We start from the raw sequence: 22,165 nt of genomic DNA, 5'->3' as shown, positions 1-22,165 counted from the left end.
GAAAGGACGTGGTGGCTGGGCATCATGGCTTGCTCTGCAGAAAGGACGTGGTGGCTGGGCATCATGGCTTGCTCTGCAGAAAGGACGTGGTGGCTAGGTGAAGAAGCTGGTCATGCTCTGAAGCTACAGGGAGAAAGGGAGGCCCCGATGTTCTAATGAGCCCATCAGCCACTCCTTGCAGCTCACCCGCTGGGCCCTGAGGAGAGCCCAGCCACTGCGTAGCCACCCCACAGCGTAAGGAGGAATGACATACTGCTGCACAAACAAGGGCTGTGCATCTCACGAGGGTCAGATCATTACGGCTGGGCCCACTAAGAACACCTGGGGGAAAAGAAATCACCAAGGTTTAGAGACCATCTTACTCAACCCTCCTGCAAATCCGAGAGAGGAAAAGACCCTTCCAGTCCTGCTGCCTCTGGTGTGAACGCGGCCAGGCTGAGGGCTCCCAATGCCCAGGATTCCACAGCCCACAGGGAGCAAGGGCTGCGGAGAGTCCTGAAGGGCGAGGAGAGAAGCTGGCTGTGTCGAGAGGAGGGTGGTGAGAAGCCCCAGGGCTCTCCCACAGTTGTCCTCATGCACTTGTCTGATCTGAAACTGAACCTCATCTAACGCTTGTGAGCCTCAGGGGATGGACATGGCAGGATCTGTCCTACAATCCGAATCACAGCTTAAACAATGGGATCGGATGGGTAAACCTACTGAGGCTGGAACATTTCACCTCCAACATCAATGCCTCTTGCTACAATTGTGGTCACTGCCACATTATGTTCAGAGATGACAGAGGACAGCAACCCCCACCCCCCCGGCCAATCACTGACAACACACTCGAGTTATTTCTTACCTTCTCTGTTTAGCTAAACCATCACACGTAAATTGTTTGTCAATTCGTTACAGTTCAATCTCCAAGTATAATTTGAATCTCCCAATTATTTCCACAATGGCTAAACTAGAGGAGGTCACATACAGCTTAGAATCAGGGCTTTGAACCAGTCTGAACCAGTTCAGTCACGGTCAACACAGTGAACTGAGAACAGAACCCAATTTGTAAAATGTAAGTATACTGGAATGATAACTGAAATGGGAAAATTTACAGGGTGGAGCCCTGGAGTGGCAGACTCAGAAGCAGCAGTTAGCCCTGTCGGGAGCCTGACGCAGGAGACTGGGAACGTGCCAGGACTGTGGACCGTGACAGACGTTCAAAGATTCTCTGCCAGCTGCCATTCTGAAGGGAGCCGGGTACTGTTGCTTCCTACTCTGCTGTTTAGGAGATTTTTTTGTTTATAATTGTGATTTGGGTTAAAGTTTACAGAGCAAATTGGCTTTCCAGTTAACTATTCATATCCATTTTGTTTTGTGACAGTCACTGCAAACCCCCAACGTAACACCTCTCTTCCCACTTCCTCCTGTTTACCATGTTCCTTCCTCCTCCCTTCCTACCCCTCCCTGCCTTCTGAGCTTTATCCCTGAGCAGACACTGCCCTTTTGATCTCATATGGTTGACTGTTCTAAGGAGTGTGACTTCCCTGGGACCACTGTTCACCTTACAGGCCTAACATCAGGCTGAAAACTGAGCCACAGGGATGAGTTCAGCCCCAGGCCTGAGGAGTGTAAGAGCCACAGTCCTGGCTTCTCAAGCAATTCGGTTGTAATGCAATGCACACGCTGGTCTTGTTTTCTAAGATGGAGACTGAGTTTCTAGCAGGTGCTGGCTTGTAATTTTTCCTGTTCTGCTTATTGTTTTGGAATATCCACATTTTACAAATTCAGGTCCATTTTGGTTTCACTTTGTGGGCCATGACAGCTGGGAGAACTGGTTCGAAAGCTGTACCAAGAGTGAAACTCCTTTTTACCCTTCACGTCTCAGGCAGATTCTCTGAAAATCTTACCAAAGCACATTTTCCTTATAAAAATGACCAGAATTACTGGTCAGATAGACACTGGGGAAACCCCTGAGACTATGGCTCTGGGTTATCCTTCGGGGCCGGAACTGGACTTACTTCTGTGGATTAGCTAGCTCTCAGCCAAACAGCAGAAAGGCCTACAAGCAGAACACCTACCCTAGGGAGACACACCCCTTAGAACAATCAACCATGAGACCAAAAGGGCAGCCCTTGCATCGGGGAGAGGCCGGAGCGACAGGAGCTCAGCTGAGGGCGGCACGGGAGGAGAGCTGTCTGCTGTTGCAGCTGCAGTGAAACAAAATACGCGCGAGCTGTCGAGAGTCAGACGCATCTGCTTCGCAAATCTGTGCCCAAATCACACACAAAAAATGATAAATAAATAAAAAACAAAGTAGGTTTTCCTTCTCTGTTTTACATCATTGCTGTCTGTTCACATTTTTTCTAGAATGTCTTTCAAATTGTGATGATACACTTTGATTTGTGTACTTGTTTATACAATTTGATTGGGCAAAAAATTCTAGGTTAGAAATTATTTTCTCTCAGGCCTTGATCCATTTTCTTCTAGCTTCCAGTACTGTTGAAAAGTATGATGTCATTCTGTTACAACCCTTTGTGACCTACTTTTTCCTCTTCTTTCTTCTTCACTCTGATGTATGTACATTTGCATGTACCACAGATTAATTAGGAGCTCTGGTAGTGTAGTGCCTAAGGTGTCTGACTGCTAACCAGAAGGCTGGCAGTTCAAACCCACCAATCACTCCTCGGATGGAAGGTCAGGCAACCTACTTCCATAGTGATATGGCCTCGGAAACGCAAGGAGGGGTTGCTATGAGTTGGATCTGACTCAAAGGCAGCGAGCTGGTTGGTAGTTGGACAGATTAATTATCTCTGTACATTAGTGTTCAGTCCAGATACACCATGAGCCTTTAGTCATTTAGAATACTGGGTACTCACTGAGTGTTGTCACCTGGAAATTCATATTCTAGAATTCTGGGAAATGGTCTTTGCTACTTTCCCCTCTTGTCCTCAGTTTGTTTACAGTTCTTCTACCACAAACTAGGTCTCCTGACAGGTCCTCCCATCTTTTAGCTTAATTTTCACCTGAGTTTTGTACTACTTTCCAAGAGATTTTCTTGACTTTATTTTCCAATGCTTTTACGAAATCTCTTTCTGATACTATGTTTACACCCCTCGCCCCAATCCTTTTCCAATGTATCTTTTGTGAATACAACTGTTCCTGTTATATCATCTTCCTCTCTTATTAAATCTTTGAAAACATCAATTATAGGTTTTTGGAAGTGGTCTTGTTTTCCCGTTTTTCTTCCTTGCCCCCCTCTCCCTCCCCGGTTTGTTTGAGTCTCCGGTTATCCTCAAATCCCTCAGGAGCCTTGGCCACCCTTCCATATTTGAAATGGTGGATTGAATGCTATGGAGGTGAGGGCTGGACCACAGGCTGACTAGGCGGAGACAAAGTCAATTCCCCGAAAGACACCCGATCGTCTGTACGCAGAACACTTAAGTCAATCAACTTTCCCAGAGAAGAATAAAAAAGGGGTAAAGGAGTTCTAGGAGGCAAGCAAAGGAAGGGGGCCAGGAGAGGGTGTGGTTCCATCACTGCACGGACTCCTGCTTTCAGGATGGCTGCCCAAGTCAAGATGCTTGGATTCAAACTCTTCAGAAAACAAACTGCCTAGTTTCCTCAGGAGCAGAGAAGGTGCTGTCGCCTGGGTGGGTGGGCTGCGGAGGTGACATGGGGTCTCCGTGGGCTTTGTGCAGGCTGTCAACAGTCCCAGCTTTCTAGAGTTCTGCCTGTGCCTCCACCACTGAAGGAGCTGGTGGGCCTCGCTCCCAAGCCCCTGGGCCCTGGAACCGGACTCAGCAGGGTTCTTGTTCCTACTGCCCAGCCCCCCTCAGCCTGACTCCCGCCTCTCAGGACTTGCTCTCAGCTCTAAGTCACTTACCATTCGCCCGTTTTCCAAGCTGGTCAGAATCTTTTGGTGGTCACGTGTTCTCGGACACACCCTTTTTAAATTCCTTTACTATCATTTTTAAGTCTGGAGGCAAGCAAAGACAAATGCACCAGCCTTTTGAAGTAGAAGCCCTATTTCCTGGTATTTTTAATTCTTAGGTTTTGAATTAATCTACAGTGAGACTGATCTGTGGTTTGCGTCCCTGTTTCCACACACTTTGAGAGCAGGTTCAGAACAGGTGAAAAGAATAGGAGCTTTTCTTAAGTTCAGGAGCAGCTGGAAGAACTATCGATTCACTAAAGCCATCAAAGAATTCAATTATGAAATTCCAGGTCTGGCTATTTGAGTTCTGGGGTGGTGCCAACTGTTAATGCATGCGGCTGCTAACCAAAAGGCTGGTAGTTTGAGTCCTACAAGTGCTTTGGGAGAAAGATTTGGAGATCTGCTTCTGAAAACTCAGCCACTGGAACCCGACGGAGCACAGTTCTACTCTGACACACGTGGGTAAGAATCCTCAGCAACTGGTCTACTTAACTCCTTTTTTATTTTATTTTCTGAAAGCACTCTCTCAGTTTCTTCTGTGGTTACTGACGCACACGGAAGCTCTTCTGGCGTTCCTTCTGACAATCTGTGTTTGCCTGGAGAATCACCCACTCTTTCAGGCTATGATTTATGTGCAGAGTTGTACAAAAGGCTGCCTTACAATCATGTGAATTCTTCTCTAGCTGGCACTTCCTCCTCTTCTCTACTCCCGTCAGTCAGTCTCTCCTCTCTCTCCCTGACTAAGGAGCTGGAGGGTCGTCTATCTTAGTGTCTCCCTTTCCCCCTCCCCAAAAAAGGTTTGGAATTTATTATTTTTATAGTCTGTTGTTTTCTGTTTTTAAGTCAATTAATTCCTTATATGATTATTAATTACTGAGGTTTATTTTGCTGTTTTTTCTAACTTATGAGTTTGATATTTAATGTGTTCACAGCCATTCTTTCTTGTTTAATAATGTGTATAAGGTTTAAACCATCCAGAGTACCACAGAGCAGCGGTTCTGATGCCGTCTATCGGCGTGAAGTTGCATACATGTTGCAATTTTAGTTTTCGTTTTCTGTATGATCCAAGAATTCTGTCACTTTACATTCCTCCTGTTTGCACTTTTTGATGGCTTCTATGTTTGATGACATCTAGTTTTATTGCTTTCTAGTCAGAAAATGTCACCTGGGAGGACCTGTTAGTCAGGCTTACTAACTGTATTACCCTGGTCACCACCTCCATCTGCGCGGGTATGCAATGCTCAGTCCTAAGGAAACCACTTACTTTGTAGTTACTGTGGATTTAAATAGTTATTACAATAACGTTCTGACACTTGGCTGTAATGTGCCCCGAGAAAGAGGTGTTTTTAAGAAAATCTGCACACAGTTGCAATATGGGCTGGTGAGGGGCTGTCTATTTCCTTTTTTCTCCTTGGTGCATCGCATATGGCCTAAGAGAGAAATGACATGGCCTGCTTGTTCACATCTACGTTTCTGTAATTCAGCCTGGAGTTCCACCCCAAACGTATCTTGGGGCACTGCCTTATCATCATCGTCATGGGCTGCAATGAGCCAGAATCGACTCAACAGCAATGAGTTTGGTGTGGCTTTCTCTTAACCATAGTTATCATTTGGTGTTCTGATGCTCAAAATAAAAATTTAAAATTAAAATAAATCCCCTTAAAAACTGTAATTATTAAGTGAAGCAGACTATTCAAGACAACACTGTAGAACAAAAGAACAGGTGTGTGTGCACACGTACATGTGTGTGCAGGTGTGCACATGTGCTGCAGACGTGGCATCACAGATCAGTGGGGAAAAGGGAGCCAGGCACTAAGTGACTACACATATGAAAACCCATAAAAGTGGATCCTACTCACAACACACTCAACTGCCAAGGTGGATCCAAGATGACAGAACCCTAAAACATCTGAAGACAACCATCTCTATGAGGCCAGGCAGGGAAGCATTTCCTGTAGAAGACACACAAAGTGCCCAGCAGATGGACAGACTGACTGACAGACCCCCCGGCATGAAAATGAAGACCTCTGCTAGTCATCAAAAGGCAGTACCACACAGGGAGAGGCATGCTGCCGACCGGGAGATATCTGCAACACACAGTACAATCCAGACTTGATAACGAGTCTCTAAAATGATTAAAAAACTCAACAGAAACTCAACAAAAGACTTGAGCAGGAGCTTTACAAAAGAAACAAAGAGCGATAAAATATGAAAGATACGTTGCCTCATCAGCCATCAGGGAGATGCAAAGCGAAGCCACAATGAGACAGCAGTCTTGTGTTTACTGGGTCGGCAAGAATTGAAAACTCAGACAAATCAAGTGCTAATGAAAATGGTGCGTAATCTGTAGTCTTCTTACATGCTGCCAATGGGAACGTGAATTAGGACAACTGCCTTGGAAGCAACTGGCCTCTAACACCTCTGAGGATGCTCACACACACCACGTGAACCAGGCTTCTGAGAAACTCCTGCACGCCTCTGTCAGGAGACCCGGAGGACAACTTCTAAGGGCTAGGTTTGTTATACAAATAGCTGAAGCGAGGGAAATGCCCCTGGCTAAACTGTGGCATGTTCCTACAGTGGAATGCCACATATCCTCAAAAGGAACATGGTACTGTGAATAAATTACAGCTGAATACATCCACACGGAACACAATTCAGGCAAAAACAAACATGCTGGCAGAAGAATACGTATAGTATGATTCCAATCCTATGGTGAAAACCTGTACACTACATCGATGAGGTAACCACATGTGGAAAAATTCTAAAGACATTTAAGAAAATAATAAACAAAACTCTTGTTAGTGGTTACTGGGTGGGTGGGAAATGAAGAAAGGGCACCCGACTGGGGCGGGACACAGGCAATAACTACACAACCACACAGCAGATGACACACTCGGTTTAAAGGGATCACTGACAATCTGCTTCTGGAGTCAAATGGGTACAAGTAGGCGTTCATTTTATACACCTACTTGTCCTGTAATTACACAACTACACAAAGAGTATTTAATGAGAATTAAAACAGAATTTTAAAAAATTGCTTAGGTTTAGCTGATTAATAAAAATTAAGCCTTTAAAAAAAATTTAAACAGGAATAGCAGCCATTTGGTCTTTTATAATCAAATACGTCAAAGACAAACTAAGAAATCCTCCTATCCCCCCAAACCCAAGCTTCCGGTGCTCAACATTCCTAAGATCAAGGCCACAATGAGAAAAATAATTTCAGTGTTACAGTCCACGTGGCGCTTCTGAAATGCACTCTGCAGGTCTCGTCGGTGTCCACCACTTGCACACGGTGGACTTCAGCGTGCGCTTCTGCAGTTCCTCCTGAAGGACAGTAACGTGCCGGAGTTCCTCTAGAAGACAGCTGTGAGGAAGCCATCCAAGGCTCTGGATTCAGGCTCCACAGCTGCTCGGCCACTCACTCCCTGGATGGCTGAGCAGGCTACTTCTCAGAGAGCTTTAGTCTACTCCTCTGTCAAACACAGGTTAAAAGTAGCTGCCCCGTGGGCTGCAGGGAAACCACGCCCTGGGATATGGCTAAGTGTGCACAGTCAGTCTGGAGCCACTGCCTGGCTGCACCATCCACCGAGTGAGAGGTGCCTCCTTGTCCCCCTGCTCCCTGTGGGTACAGGAGCACGACAGCAGGACTGTGCGGAGGGCACCTGGCACACAACGAGCACGGGACGGTGGCTGCGGCCTCCCTGCTGCTGGGACCGTGATGACGAGCCTCTCCAAGGCCTCCCGGTACCTAGGCCGGGACTTTCTGCAAATGGGCCTACACCATGCTCTACGGTCAGCCCTTGAAGATATCAGGGCGTTTGTTGATATTTCTAAAATAGCATAAATCACTGGAACAATTCAAAATACATTCTAATGCTCTCATCCAGAACTCACAATCCACTTTAAATAGCAAACAAAAAGAAACCTGGCAACAAATAAAGTTCCCTATAAAAAGCTTTATTTTCTTTGATTTCTCCGTCTTTTGAAGTAAAGCATAAGGGATCAAGTATTTCACTTCTCAATATTCTAAGTATGTGTACTCCAGAGGGCCTGTCTCGGATTTCATCTTCCACTCCTGACTGTATGATCAGATCTAGTGCTTTTCTGAACGCAGGCCCTGGATTACAATACCGGGAAAACAACCCCCGCATCTGCCAACAACCCGAGTTGTCTGCCCGCTGAAAATCAGAGGAAGACAAGGAGAGGCAAGAGGAAGGTAAGGAGAGAGACAAAGAAGGAAAAACTGAGCAGAGGTGTTCAGTGAGCAAAGAACTCCAAATGATCTGGGTGTTGCCCAATAAGAAGGGAGAAGGAAGTCTGTGCTTTTGTTGTTGTGCCGCCGAGTGGATTCTGACTCCAGGCAGCCCTGCAGGGCGTTGGAGAGCTGCTCCAGAGTGTTCCCAAGCTGTCTCCTCTACAGGAGCAGACTGAGGCATTCCCAGGCAATGAAAACAGAGAGAGGACTACTCAGCAGGTGTGCTGGAAGCTGGCACAGCTGGGGCAAGGTCACCTTCGGGAAGAGTAGGAGAGAAATGACCAAGTCTGGGGTACTGCCCAGGGTCGAGAAGCCATTCCACCTGGGCAAGACCTGGGAATCATGCCACCCCACCCCACCCCACCCCACCCCCGGCACCACAGAAGACTGGGATGCACAGTCACCGCCCACACCATGGCTTCAGGGAGGCCAAAGGGCCCAGTGGGGGCAGCACCATGTGACCACACACAGCTCATTCCCGGGCTCATCCTCCAGCTAACATTCTCTGCGACACAAGCACAGCCTCTCGGACAGAGCTCTCAGTGAGGCCAGTGGCTCGGAAACCAGCTCCAGCTATCCAAAGGCCCGAGTGTGCTGGTGGACAGAGGGCCCCGCAGAGGCTGCGGGAAACAGCTCCACCGTTCCTCCCAGAGATGCAGCGTCTACTGCACCAACAGGACGGTCTGCACACACTTGACTGCCTGGGATTTTTTTCCTTTAGTGAATTTGATTACACTTTTAAACACACAGGGATTTCTCATTCCTTCACTTCAGTCTGCACTCAAAAGCAATGGTTCAAAGTCACTAGAAAACACTCTCTATTGGACCAGTGGCACCAACCCAGGTCAGCAGCACCAACTCGGAAGGATGGATTTCTTTCCTGAAGGGCCTTGTCCCTGTCTCAGTAAATACTTTCATTTTAAGGAGATGAGGACATCCTTGTCTAATTGGACTGCATCTATCTACAAGTGACAGCTAGTACCAAAGACTCATTTTTCAAAAATATGCCCAAAGACTGGAGTCACGACGGAGAGAAAATCCATTTTACAGGTGTAATAAACTAGGCCTGTCTTCAGGGTGACTCCTGTGGGTGGCCAAAGAGGCCAGAGGAATTTACTCTGGAGAAGGAAGACCAAGGATCCCTAAACAGCAGCCCACAAGGGGGCTATGTCTGCAGCAGTGTATTTAACTTCAGAGAATAGAGGTACTGAAATTTCTGGAAGAGATGTTCATGCAAAATAAGAAAGGGGGAAAAAAAAAAAAAAAAACCCAACCCAACTAGCTAGAGCTGTCCAACACTGGGATGAGGTGCCATGGAAGGAATGTGTCTTTAACCCCAGACAATGTATAAGGCCCGCCAGCTAACCCAACTATCATCAATGTATCTTTAAATCAATTATCTCATTATACGTTACAATTTTCTTGTTTTTTTAATTAAGTGGCTCCTGCTTAAGAAAAAGCAGCTCTAGTGGCACAGACGGTAAGGCCTTTGGCTGCCAACCAGAAGGTTAGCGGTTCAAACCCAACAACTGCTCCATGGAAAGACGATGAGGGAATCTACTTTGAAGATTTACAGCCTTGGAAACCCAATGGGGGTCGCCATGAGTCAGAGATAACTCAATGGCAGTGGGTTTGGGGTTTTTTTTTGGTTTTAAGAAAAAGACACCACGGCTTACAGTGGCTCACCAACAGAATGGTGACAATTACTTTTCTGCCACGGAGAAGCCTGGCTGGCTGTGCTGGGTAAACTCAGTCAAAAGAACACAGCAGAAGGGCAGGGATCACTGAAGCATTTATTACACACAGCCTCCAGAATTCTGAAGGGGCCACTGTCCTCAACTCGGTCCAATGTAACACCCACTCCTCTGTCCCGGCTCAGCCCGTGTCCACAGAGCCCTCACAGCCCCTCCGTCTGGGCACCGCCCCCTCACTCACTTCCTCAGCGTCACCCAGTCAACCCGTGCGAGTAGCCTGCTGAGGCTCTCTCTCTCTTTAGCTCCTTCGAGGCCCTGGTGACATTTCACTGCAGGCCACGTTAGCACACTGAGTCAACTGCACTTACCTGATGCATCAGGTGCAGCACGAGATGCCCTACTTCTCACCTGAAACCCAGGTGCTGTGTGTAATAGGACTCTCCTCTCCTGCTGTACTTTTCTCCCAGCGAAGACATGGCTTTACGGTGAACATGTGTTCACTGCTGCACCCCACTTCCACAAAGGCAAGAACTTTGTTTGGTTCAGGGGTGTATAGTCACAGGGCCTAGAAGAGTACCTGGCATACAAACCCAGAACACCAAATCTAGTGCCATCAAGTTGATTCTGACTCACAGCGCCCCTAGAAGACGGAGTGGACCTGCACCACAGGGTTTCCAAGGCTGCCATCTTTATGGAAGCAGACTGCTTCATCTTCCTCCTGTGGAACAGCTGGTGGTGACCTCCTGAAGGCAAAGTTTTGGTTAACAGCCCAATGCTTTAACCACAGCACCACCAGAGCTCCTTACCTGGCATACAGCAGGTGTTTAATAAAAAAAAATCTGTTGAATGAATGAATAATGTCTGATGGAAGGTGAGGTACAAGACCTATGTCTTAAGTACCAGAAATGTTCCCCGAAACATGAAGTTATTAATCTACTTCTTCAGAGCTATTACAAAAGGAAAGACTCAGGCCAGTCCCGTCCAGGCCTTCATAAGCCCGGAGGAGGGCCACTGAAGACACGTGGGTACAGGAATGCAGCACAAGGGGGAGACAGAGCCCTGGTCTGCAGTCAGAGCAGATGCACGTCTCTGTGCCCTCACTGACCAGCTACGCAGTGAGACTCCATCAACTGCTCCCGGCTTCCTCACTGGAACATGGCAGTGCAGTAATACCCACCTGGCAGGGCACACAGGTGAAGAGAAATCTGCCAGATGAGCTCCTGCGAAGAAGCCTGGTATTGTCTGTGACAGCATGATACTCTAGTATCCAGTGATGACGATGAATTCCCATGTCCCTAACATTAAATGCTCCTCACGCCAAGACCTCCACCATCCCCACAGTGACAACCACGCTTGCCTTTGGAGTTCCTATCTAATGCAGGAGTCAATGCTGGCCACACCTATTACAGTATGCCTACCCACACACTGTCACTTATCAGTCAGGGGACCTGGGGCAGGCTACTTCATCTCCTTGGCCTTTTCTTCCAGAGTATGAAAACCTACCGCTTGAAGTTCTAAAGATAAAATGAGTTAGTACATTTACCTGAGGTAGATACACTCCTTGGAGAGAACAATCATGGGAGAAAGAAGGGCTATTTATGCACAGGGAGACAGCTCAGGGGGCAGGAGTGCATGGAGGGATGGACACAGGGAATAGGTAACTATTGGGAGGAAGTGGGAAGGGAGCTGTTGCATCGGGGTAAATTGTAGTCAATGTCATGAGACAAAGTGTATGTGAACTGCTGCATGGAAAGTGAATTCCTCTGTAAATTTCCACCCAAATTACAAACAAACAAACAAACAAATGAGTTAGTGAAGACCACTTACGACAGTGTCTGGCATATCCCAAATGCTCAGATATCAGCAGCCATTATCACAGAGCCAATGCACGGCAACTCCGTCCTATGGGAAAGCCAACCAGAACCTACCATGGGAGTCAGCCATATGGGAGACTCAGCCAGCACCTACCATGGGAGTCAGCCCTACAGGAGAGCCAGCAGAACCTACCATGGGAGTCAGTCATATAGGAGACTCAGCCAGAACCTACCATGGGAGTCAGTCTGACAGGTAGACCCAGCCAGAATCTACTATGTGAGTCTTAAACTTTACTTACTTCCTGCAGGGGAAAATTTTAAACAAACAAAATATACCCTCCATTTACAAAGACAAGCAAACCAGAAAGTACTATTCATCAGACACACAATGAGGGCAGACACTCATGGAGTCCTGTCTGTGTGCCCATCACTGTTTTATGCATTCAGATGCCAACTTACTTAACTGTCACTAGGGGTTCTGGTAACATAGTGCATAAGGCACCTGACTACTAACCAGAAGGCTGGCGGCTCAAACCCACCAGCCACTCCTTGGAAGGAAGGTTGGGCAATCCTACTTCTGTAGTGATACTGTCTCGGAAACCCAAGCAGGGGTCGCTATGAATCGGGTCTGACTTGATAGCAAATAACAACACAACTGTATGAGGTACTGTTGTTATCTTCCTCTTACAGAAGGGGAAAGGGAGACCCAGGGAGGCTAAGTGACCAGTTCAACAGCATCCAGCTAGGCAGGGGTGCAGCCTGGCCCTGAACCCATCCTAGCCGGCTCTGCAGCGCCTGGCTGCTCCCCACACTCTGTTTATGCTGGCAGTCTGTTCCAGGGACTGACACGGCCGTGACACTGGATGTGCACAGTGGTACACTGGCAGGTTCTCCCAGTGCTGCTAAGAAGCGAGGGCTGCATGCTGTCTTCAACGTGTGTCCACACCGGCACAGGACGAAACACCGGAGCTCCTTAAAGGCCTATCTGAATGACACTTACGAGTGGCAAGAGTACCAGCAGCACCTACATGCTGAAAAGCACAACTGCAGAGAAAAAAGAAATCCCCCACTAGGACCTAGTGTTTGACTCAACGGCTGGAAAAACCGACAGGAAAAATGGAGCGACTTCTCCATGAGCACCTCGTCTTGCACTCAGTACACACTCGACCTGATGTGCCAACATGAACAGTGTGAACATCCAGAAATGGCCAGAAGGAGCCAGTTCACCCTGGCAGTCAGAGAACAGAGAGGCCGCAGTGCTGGCGGGTGGACGGCCGCTCAGGAGCACAGCCCGCCAGGGGTTTCCACCGGGACAGGAAGGGGGCCCTGCTGATGACGCAGCTGACCCGTGGTGCACGCAGTGCCGACAGGAAGGCAGGCTCGAGGACCCTGCTCCAGAGGGCGAGGCAAGACTGTCCCGACTCCCCACCCAGGGCCGCTCTCCTGTGGAAAGGAAATGCACGTGGACAAGACTGTGAGGGAAACACACACAGACTGCTTCTCACTGACTTGATGACGATACGGACAGCTTTCAACAGTGTCCGTAATCCAAAAATACTACACTTGTCGTGTATTTAACTTGGACAGATCTGGCGTTGGTCTAAGTCTGTTGTGGCGGATTCATAATTGAAGTAGACCGCCACCAACCAGTCCTACTAGGCTATGAAGAGCGAGGTGATTGGAGATGCAAGCATGTGTAATCACACTACCCACCAACTAGAGAACTCATCATAGTCTAAGTTGATAACGATTCAACAAACACCCGTTTTAATGATCATAATGGTAATATTAAAAACAGCAGCAATTAAAAACTATAATCAAACATAACAAAGAAAGAAAGGAAGGGGAAGGAAAGAAGTAAAAAAAGGCTCAAACCAAGTCAAGACAACAGTACGATGAAATTCTTCCTGGAAACCTGCAAGAATGCCAGTGATGTGCAGGGAAGATTGGTAACATCACAGAGTTCTGTCTGCGTCCTCAAAAGGCTTTCCAGTCTGAGAAACCAAATCTCAGTAACCCCGAATTTACTTCTTGGCACCATGTCCCTGGCTCTATGAGGAAATGAAAGTCAAGGAAATGGGGTCAAATTTCTCCTCAGAACAAAGAATTGCAGTTTTTAGACCTGTCCCAGGGTCATGCCGGGAACCCCCAGTCCACCATGCACTGCAGGTCACAAAGAATCACTGATTTAAGACCAGTTTTAGTGCAAGATCAAGTTTACCTCCCACGCACCTCACTCACATGCACCAGAGGAAGAAGGCCTCAACGCTATCTGGACCTAAGTGGAAGGTGCCCAGCCCCTCAGGGATGCCCTCCTCTCACGTTCTAAGTTGGACACTGCTGCTCTGTGTACGAGCTCTGCTCAGCTTTCTCTCAGTCATACTCACATTCATCCTGAGAAGAGGAAATTATCTCTATCTTACAGATGAGAAATCTGAGGTCCGGGAAAGTAAAGTGACTCGCTCAAGGTCAAGTTCAGTATTTCCTCATCGGCATAGCTGGCACTTGAATTCAGACTTCCTGTTTGCAGTTCAAGGACTCTGTGCCCCACAACTACCAGAGGTCAAATTCAGAAACCAGATGAAGCTACATGAAAAGCTTTGTGAACCAGGATCTTATCACGAAGACTATTGGTCACCACCTGCCCCTGACACACATGTGCCCAGGCCCACCCTTGAGCAAGTCAGTCTCTACTGGGGTCCAGGCACCAGCTTTGTCAGAAGTGCCCAAGAATCTACCATGTGAGCGCAGACACGCCAGGTGAGCTGCCGGTGCGCCAGGCTGAGGACTCCTCGTGACACCAAGAGCGGCCGTGCTGTCAGCACAGTTCTCACTCCCACCAGCCCCCTGGACCTATGCCTTGTACGTTCCTAACCCCTCACCCCGTAACTAGACGGGCTCTGACAGAGTTTCATGAGACCAAAGTGGTGACTTTAAAGATCTTAGGGTTACCTATCAGAGAAATGAACAAATAGGCACGATACCAACTACATAAGAGTACTTTTTGTTGTTTTATTTCACAAACTACTCTAGCTGGTATTTAGAATATTAAATTTAGAAGTGTAGCCTTCCATTTATGCTACCAGAACACTGAAGTCTTCAGCTGAAGGAAAACAACGCATCCACTTTTAATGTCAGTCGTGGAGTGGACTCTGACTCAGGATGGCCCACGTGTGTCAGAACAGAACCGCCTCCCAGGGTTTCTAAGGCCATACATCCTTATGGGAGCAGACTGCCTTATTTTTCTCCCACAAAACTGCTGGTGGGTTCAAATCACTGTGCCACCAGGGCTCTTTCATTAAATATAATAAATGAAAACAACACTTGAGGTATTTAAAGGGCAGATCAGATGGCAGCTGGCACTGAAAAATCACTGTGAAGATACTGGCTGCTGGACACCAGTCTTACCTTTTGCAGACTTGTTGGATTCAACTGCGTTTTGTCAATTATTTTTATTGCAACCTAGAAAAAAAATAAATTAACAAATATTTATGGATGTAAAGAACTTTGTAATTACAGACTAACTGGTTACAGTTTTCTAAATCTCAGACATATGCATTATTAAAAAGCTAGCAAGCAATCATGAGAACAATCGAAAGCTTACTTACAATAAGCAGTATTTTACCACTGAAATCAAGGGCTTTGTGAAAATAAGAGGGTTGTCAGATTTTAGATTTAAGTTACTTATGAATAAGGGAAAGAATTTCCCTAAAACCAGACTATGTATCAGTAAATAAGAGATGATAATGTAACACAACAACAACAACATAACAACAACATCCCGAGTACACAGTAATGAAGCCCACTTCTTTACCCGCCGCCTCTTGGGTCTGGGGCAGCCACGGCGGCTGCCTCTTCTCGTGCTCCACACGCAGTGGGAGCTTGAGAGCTTAGCAGACAAACAGATAAGTAGGTAGTGAATCTGAAAACTTTACAACTGTTGCGTGTTTCAAAGATCCCTGTAGGCTTCAAGCAGCTACAGAAGGAAAAAGGATAATGCTAGGCCCTCATGGGCCAGCCCAGCGAAGTGTGCACAGAGGCAAAAGACGGGCCACCTAGCAGTCTCTGTCCAGAGGGTGTAAGTACACAAACAGGTCACTGGGCACAGGAAGAAAGGAAGTGTCAGAGCCTCCAGGTGGGCATTTCTCACCTTAAATAAAAAGTCAGCTCTCCTCATCTCCAGGAAGGGACTGACACCAACCTCCAGCCCACCAGCTGTCACCTACCACACAGGGCATTTCTAGGAACTAGGAGCATCCAGCTCAGAAGGAAGGTTGGGCAATCCTACTTCCGCAGTGATACTGCCTCAGAAACCCAAGGAGGGGTCGCTATGAGTCGGGGCCGACTCGACGGCAAACAACAACAACAACAACAGGAGCATCCAGAATGGGGTGGGGAGGGGTGGAATGTGATGGGATGAGAAGGAAGAGGAAGTTGAGAAGCTACGCATGAACCAGGGGTGTACATCAAGCTGGCTTTGCAGCTAAGTTCCTGCAGGGCTTCCTACTGGGCTCTTGGCAGACATAAGGCCAGTGAGACCCTGCAGAAAGGGGCTGCGGCTCAAGCCTGGGGACTGCTCTCGGGGACTCTCTCGGAAATGGTCCCAGTCATTTTATTGCCTCCTTCACACTCTTATCGATGACCCACAGAACTCAGGCTTATGTTGGTTATGTCCATCAACAGTGACTGTTTCAGCCTTGAAAACTCAGACGTAAAAATAGGTCTTTAACAATTCATGTCACAACAACAGTGATACACCCTCCGGAGCTAAACATACAAATGGCCTCAGTGGTGGAATTCTCCTGTGGGATCCTGCAGTCACTGTCAGTGCCACCTGCTAGGCGGCCTCTAGAAACGCCACTGACACTCTTGAGAGAATGAAAAAGGGGTGTCTCAAAGCGCGGGAAAAGCAGTTCTGACCTCGCAGAGCCTGCAAGAGTCCCCGGGAACCTGCCGGGGTCCCCAGAGCACATTTTCCAACCTGCTGCATGATGCACGGGGACATTATTTAAAGCAAACAACTAAACCCGCTTCCCTTGGTGTCAGATGCCGTCTCCCGACTGATCTGCTTCTGATGAGCCCAGGAGCCCACAGAGGTGCTCAGAAAGCCCAACCCTGAAGCAGGAAGACACATGCCCTGGAAGGAGGAAGCGGGGTGGAACTGGAGAGGAGTGGAGCTGGAATGAGTATATGTGTGTGTATGTGTGCTTGCAAAGTGAAGTCAGACTCTTAATTCTGTATGTGGAAAACACAAATTCCAACAAAAACTATAGTAAGTTACAGCAAGAGGAAATCCTGGCTGCAAAGCCCGTCTGCAGAAGGTCAGCCGGGGAGAAGACGCCTCTTGCCTCCTTCCTGTCTGACTGCTCAGTAGCGGCTGGGGTGAATGGCACCAACGAGCAGGAATGGAGCACATCGGAGAGAGAAGCAGGAGGACCGCTGGTGTTTGGGCAGATCCCGATCTTTGCTTTCACAGCAGTCTGCCACGGTGTGCCTCGGCTTCCCAACTTCCAGAGAGATTTCTCAAACCCACTGCCCCTCCGCTGGCCCCATTCTGCTCTCCACCCCCCTCTGTGCAAGCCCCTCCAGTCGCATGTCTCTGTGCATCCTCCTCCTGAGTCAGGACTGACTCCGTGGCAACCAACGACAACATCCCAGCAGTCCTGGACTCAAGGTTCCAGTGCGATTCTCTTCTCCCCATTTCAGCTTCCAGTACTGTTGCTATCCAAGGGCTACCTAAAGCAAAAACCAGATCCCAAAGCAGGTTGCATTCAGTTTAAACTGACTGTAGAAAACATATGTTTTATGCAAGGCAACAGTGTCCCCAGAGTGAAAAGTTATCATTTAATGTGACAAGTGCACGTACGGCAATGAAGGCTGAAGGGGAAGATCCTAACCCCTCTCCTCTCAGCTCCCCGCAGACTGAGGTCGCCGGACAGGAGGCAACGTGGGCCACACTGGGAGATGCCTTGGCAAAGGAGACTGGGGACAAGACCGTCCACTCACGCCCATGCAGCAGAGCTGTGGGGGCATGGCAAAAGCCAAGGGGGTTCACTAGGGGAGAAGACTCACTAGGAGAGAGAAAAAGGAGCAGTGCTGCCCCTTGTCCTGACCATTCTGGGAAATTCCATTCCTTCCCTCTGCTGCCAGAAGCCAAGTGGAAAGTTACAGAGTGGAGAGACACACAGCTCATGTCTGCGAAGGGGTTCCCCCAGCACACTTCAAGAGACTGGTCCCAGCAGACCCACAGCCGCCATCACTGGGGCAGTGGCTGAATGGGCCCCTCAACATTTCACTCCTGGGCGACAGACCCTAACAGCCTGTTCCTTGAGTGGTAAAGCACCTTAACGGCCAGAGCAGCAGATAGAACGGAGCCCAGCCCTTGAAAGGAAGGGCCTGGTGAAGGAGACGGAGCACGGCCCAGTGAATGACTTCGCCTGGCTCTGTAGGCCTGCTCTTTGTGACTCTCACTACGTGAATGGGTGGTACCATGCAATATGAGGTGCTTGTTGCCCACCATGCAGACTGGACAGCCTGCTAATAAGGTAAATGCACTCCTGGGGGGGAGGGCACATGGAAATCAGGAGTATGGAACCCTAATGTGGGGCCTGGTCAGTTCTGTCATCTCACTAGGTTTAAAATGAGCCCTCCCAGAGGCAGAAAAGGGGAGCTCCCTGCCATCGAAAGAGAAGGTGAAAGTGGAAGGCAGCCTTGGACCCGAGATCCCTGTGCTGAGATGGCGAGAGTGGAACTGAGCAGGACAAGCCGGCAGGAGACAACGGTGAGCTTGCTGGTCCCCGGAGCCAGGAAGCTGAGTGCCTCTGGGCAGGCGGTTCACTGGTGGAGCGGGGCACACCTACCGGCAGAGCTAAAAGGGCTCTGTAACATTTGCCCGAGTAGGGCGAAGGCCAGGCCAAGGGAAGGCTGTCCTGATCAGAGAATAATATCCGGAGCATTCCTGAACCTGTTACTTCTCTAATAAACCCCATAATCTTGAGTACTGTCTGTGAGTTCTGTGTGGCCATTGCAACCAATCATCAATCCAGCAGAGAAGCAGAGATGCTGTGGGAGGGACAGCTGGTGTCAGATTGGTAAAAAGGCTGAAGAATGGTGGCAGGTCTGACTTTCGCCTTGTAGGAATCAGCCTTGAGCTGTTGACGTGATTCCATCTCCCACTCGTGAAGTTAGAGGAGGTCGGAAGATACTGCCTCCATGGCCTTTATGCAATAAGCCAAACTCCAAGAGTTGGCAATAAAAACCTTTATATAAAAATGTAACCACATACTATGCAGAAGAATGCCACGGGCACAAGAGGAAGTCAGACACAAAATGAACCAGACAAAATGATCTAGACATCAATGAGCCCTTTTTAAAAACGAGCCAAGGTAACCTACAGTGTCAGCAGCAGGGAGGGTGGCTGCCTCAGGGAGGAGGAAGGAAAGTGACCAGGAGGGGGTGCAAGGAGACTTCCTGGTGCTGGTCACCCTGGGTCATGGGAACACAAACATGTTTGCTTTGTGTCAAGCTGTACATTCCTGATGTGAGCACTTTCTCTGTGTGCTGTATTTCAAGAAGTCCATTTTTCAAAAAGTTGATGATGACTTAAAAAACGAGAAGTCAATTGATAATGCCTAAAAAACCAAAGGGAAAAATATAAGCGTGTTTTTAAAGGTACAAAAGTGAAACACCACTAACAGTTTAAAAGCCTGTCTGGGGAGATTAGGAAATGGGTGGGGCACGGAGACTAGGTTATTTTCGTAAGCCAACTCTTTAAACTGTGCAATATAGAGGCTGAATGAAAAGGACAAAAGGTTTTTTCAACATCATACTGAAGACATCCGGCCAAAGGCGGCAGAGATGACATACATTTACCACTTCTCCCATCCAAAAGCCCAAATTAGGAACAAGGACAGAACCACAAGTGACCACACACAATTTCTGGGAGACAGAATGTGATGAAGGCGTAGTGGCCTTGAGTGTGGTCAAAGGAGGGTGCAATCCAGGAAAACCTCAACTGTCCAGAAAAATACCCCTGTGTGTTTGGAAAGAGCCAGCATAAGGGCTAATCACCCCTCAGTCACAAGCTAGTGCAAACAACGGACAGTTTCACTTAAGCAAAAATTAAATACTGAACTTGGAACACACGTGCATTGAGAGCAATGGACGTTAACGGAACAGAACACAAAAATTCATTGATGGGGTTTTAGACCCCACCCTGCAACTAACCTGTAAACACTACCACTGTGGTGACGTCCGGCCTGAGCGAAAGAGAGGAAGATCCTCAACGAGATAGTCGACGAGAGGCTGCAACAATGGGCTCAGACACGGTGGCAACTGTGAGGGCGAGGATGGTGCAGGTCAGGCGAGACCTCCCTCTGCTGTCCACAGGGTCACTAGGGTCGGAAGCCACTCGAGAACACCTAACCACCACCAGCTCTGCCACCTTCTGGTCAGAGAGCAGGCTGATTCCGAATTGTCATATCGTTACGTGGCGCCTCCTGAAAGTCAAGATTTCCCCGTAAACTTCCGGATGCACCTGACCAGAGCACACTTGCCACTCAAGCTAGAGAAGAAGGTTGAGTCTATTCGGAAGCCAGGGGAGCAGGCCTTCAAACCAGAGGCAATGTTCCTTCCACTGGCCTAAGTCCTGGGTGAAACCCTGGTGCTCAGGTATGTTCCAAAAGGCCAACCACATAGACAATGACCTGAGAATAGGAGGGGCCAGGACCGTGAGGTGGAGAAATCAGTTCCCAAAGCAACAGCTGGCAGCAGTGGGGTGAGGAGTGCCCAATGACGGCCCTCCTACGTGACCAGCTGTCTTGGTTTTGGCCAGTCTGCTCTGGCTGCCCTGTGTTCTTACTGGTGAAGTCTGTGGGTTTCTCTGGGTTTTGTCAAATACGGTGATCATTCAGTGACTCACCTAACCCAAGGTCATCTTGAGTTTAAGCTTTGGAATATAAAGAGATACATAGTATATGTACAGAATGATGACACTGGGTAAGGATAAGGTTCACAACTATGTGGTTTTGCAAATTTTAATTGGTAGGAATTGGGTTGATGTGAGTTTTTTATCCTTCCGTACTTTAACTGTAAGTATTCCACCTCCCAACTGTCCTAAAAGCACTGGTCATTTTCCATCCTCACAGCTGTGATCAGCAAACTAAGGCTTCTGTTTGTTCACTCCCAAGTCTGTCATAATCAATTTCTAACTGATGCCACTTGCTTTGGATATTAATTCTTTGTCATCCATTGGAGTTATTTAAAAAAAAAAAAAAAAAAAAGTCAATCAGTAGTGCCTAAGGCACTTGACTGCTAACCAGAAGGCCAGCGGTTGAAACCCACCAGCCACTCCTCAGAACAAAGGCTGGGCAATCTACTTCCGTAATGATGCCACCTCAGAAGCCCAAGGGGGGGTTGCTGTGACTTGGATTCGACTCGACGGCAGCGAATTTGGTTTGAGTGGAGCTATGCTGCAGCACCGAGAGCATCCACAACAGACGCAGCAGCATTGCGGATAAACAGCAGGACCAGATGCTCGAGCGAGCGGCAACAAACACAAGTGGTCAGACACCTGGAGTCGGGGACGGGACAGGGCCACAGTCTCTCTCTCAACAGAAAAGATGGGGAGATAACATTGAAGACATCTCTCAAAAGTAAAGTAAAAAGAGATGGAAAGCAGCTCTCAAAGTTGAGGTTCTTTTCAACAGCTCCAGTCTTGAATTAGTAAGAGTTTGCAACTAAAGATCTATTTTAAAATATGGGTATATCCCTTGTAACTGAGAAAGACTTCCATATTGAAAGGATCCAATGAGCACCCAGTACAAGAAGTGAAGACCAACCTCCTGGTACCTCACTCCGAAACCTCACAACACCACGGGTAAAAAAGTTCCCAGAGGCCACCAGAAGAAAAAGTCAGACATTGAAACCACTCTGATTCTCCGTTCTGAGCTTCCTGTCCTCTAAGCACCTCCTCTCTTCTTCCCAGCTCACTCGCTCCAGGCCTCCAGTTGTTGCTTAAACTCCCAGGACTTGCCCTCCATGGCTCCTACCACCTTCTCACATCCCTCTACCCACAAGTTCCCCTTCCTACTTAAGTCCACCCTCCCCCACTGCAATCACTGCCTTGGAGATCCCCAATCAGTGCCCCTGCTCCTTTCTCATGTCATGACACTACTGTGACAAAACCCCAACCTAGGAAATCCACCTCTTCCAGGCCCACGAGGGCCCATGGGGCAGTGACCACGGCTGAGGAACCTGACTGAGCCCCGCTGACTCTTCTCCCACGGAACGCAGGCTCACCACCTCAGCCAAGCCTCGTGCTGCCTGGCAAGTGTCCTCCACTTCTGTAGTCCAGTCACTCTGCTTCCTTTTATTTATTTTTTTTTCTATTAGGATTTGGGTGAAGATTTACAGAGTAAATTCACTTTTCATACAGCAGTTCACATATACTTTGTCTCATGTCATTGACCAAAATTTACAATGCAGC

The 22,165-nt window shown here is 48.1% G+C and overlaps 1 protein-coding gene across 1 annotated transcript in view; it reads right to left on the bottom strand.

Annotated features, from left to right (window-relative positions):
• Nucleotides 1-22,165, bottom strand: part of MARK3 (microtubule affinity regulating kinase 3) — a 140,123-nt gene that overhangs the window by 54,065 nt on the left and 63,893 nt on the right. Inside the window, exon 3 of the mRNA XM_007944571.2 lies at nucleotides 15,088-15,141. Coding sequence (XP_007942762.2) covers nucleotides 15,088-15,141 — 54 coding nt within the window. The remainder of the gene's footprint in view (nucleotides 1-15,087; nucleotides 15,142-22,165) is intronic.

This window comes from Orycteropus afer, unplaced genomic scaffold (assembly GCF_000298275.1).
Source record: "Orycteropus afer afer isolate SDZICR_OR568_19922 unplaced genomic scaffold, OryAfe1.0 scaffold00128, whole genome shotgun sequence".
NCBI lineage: Eukaryota > Metazoa > Chordata > Mammalia > Tubulidentata > Orycteropodidae > Orycteropus > Orycteropus afer.
Note: the sequence above shows the minus strand (reverse complement) of the source record. Positions and strands in the feature narration are given on the sequence as shown.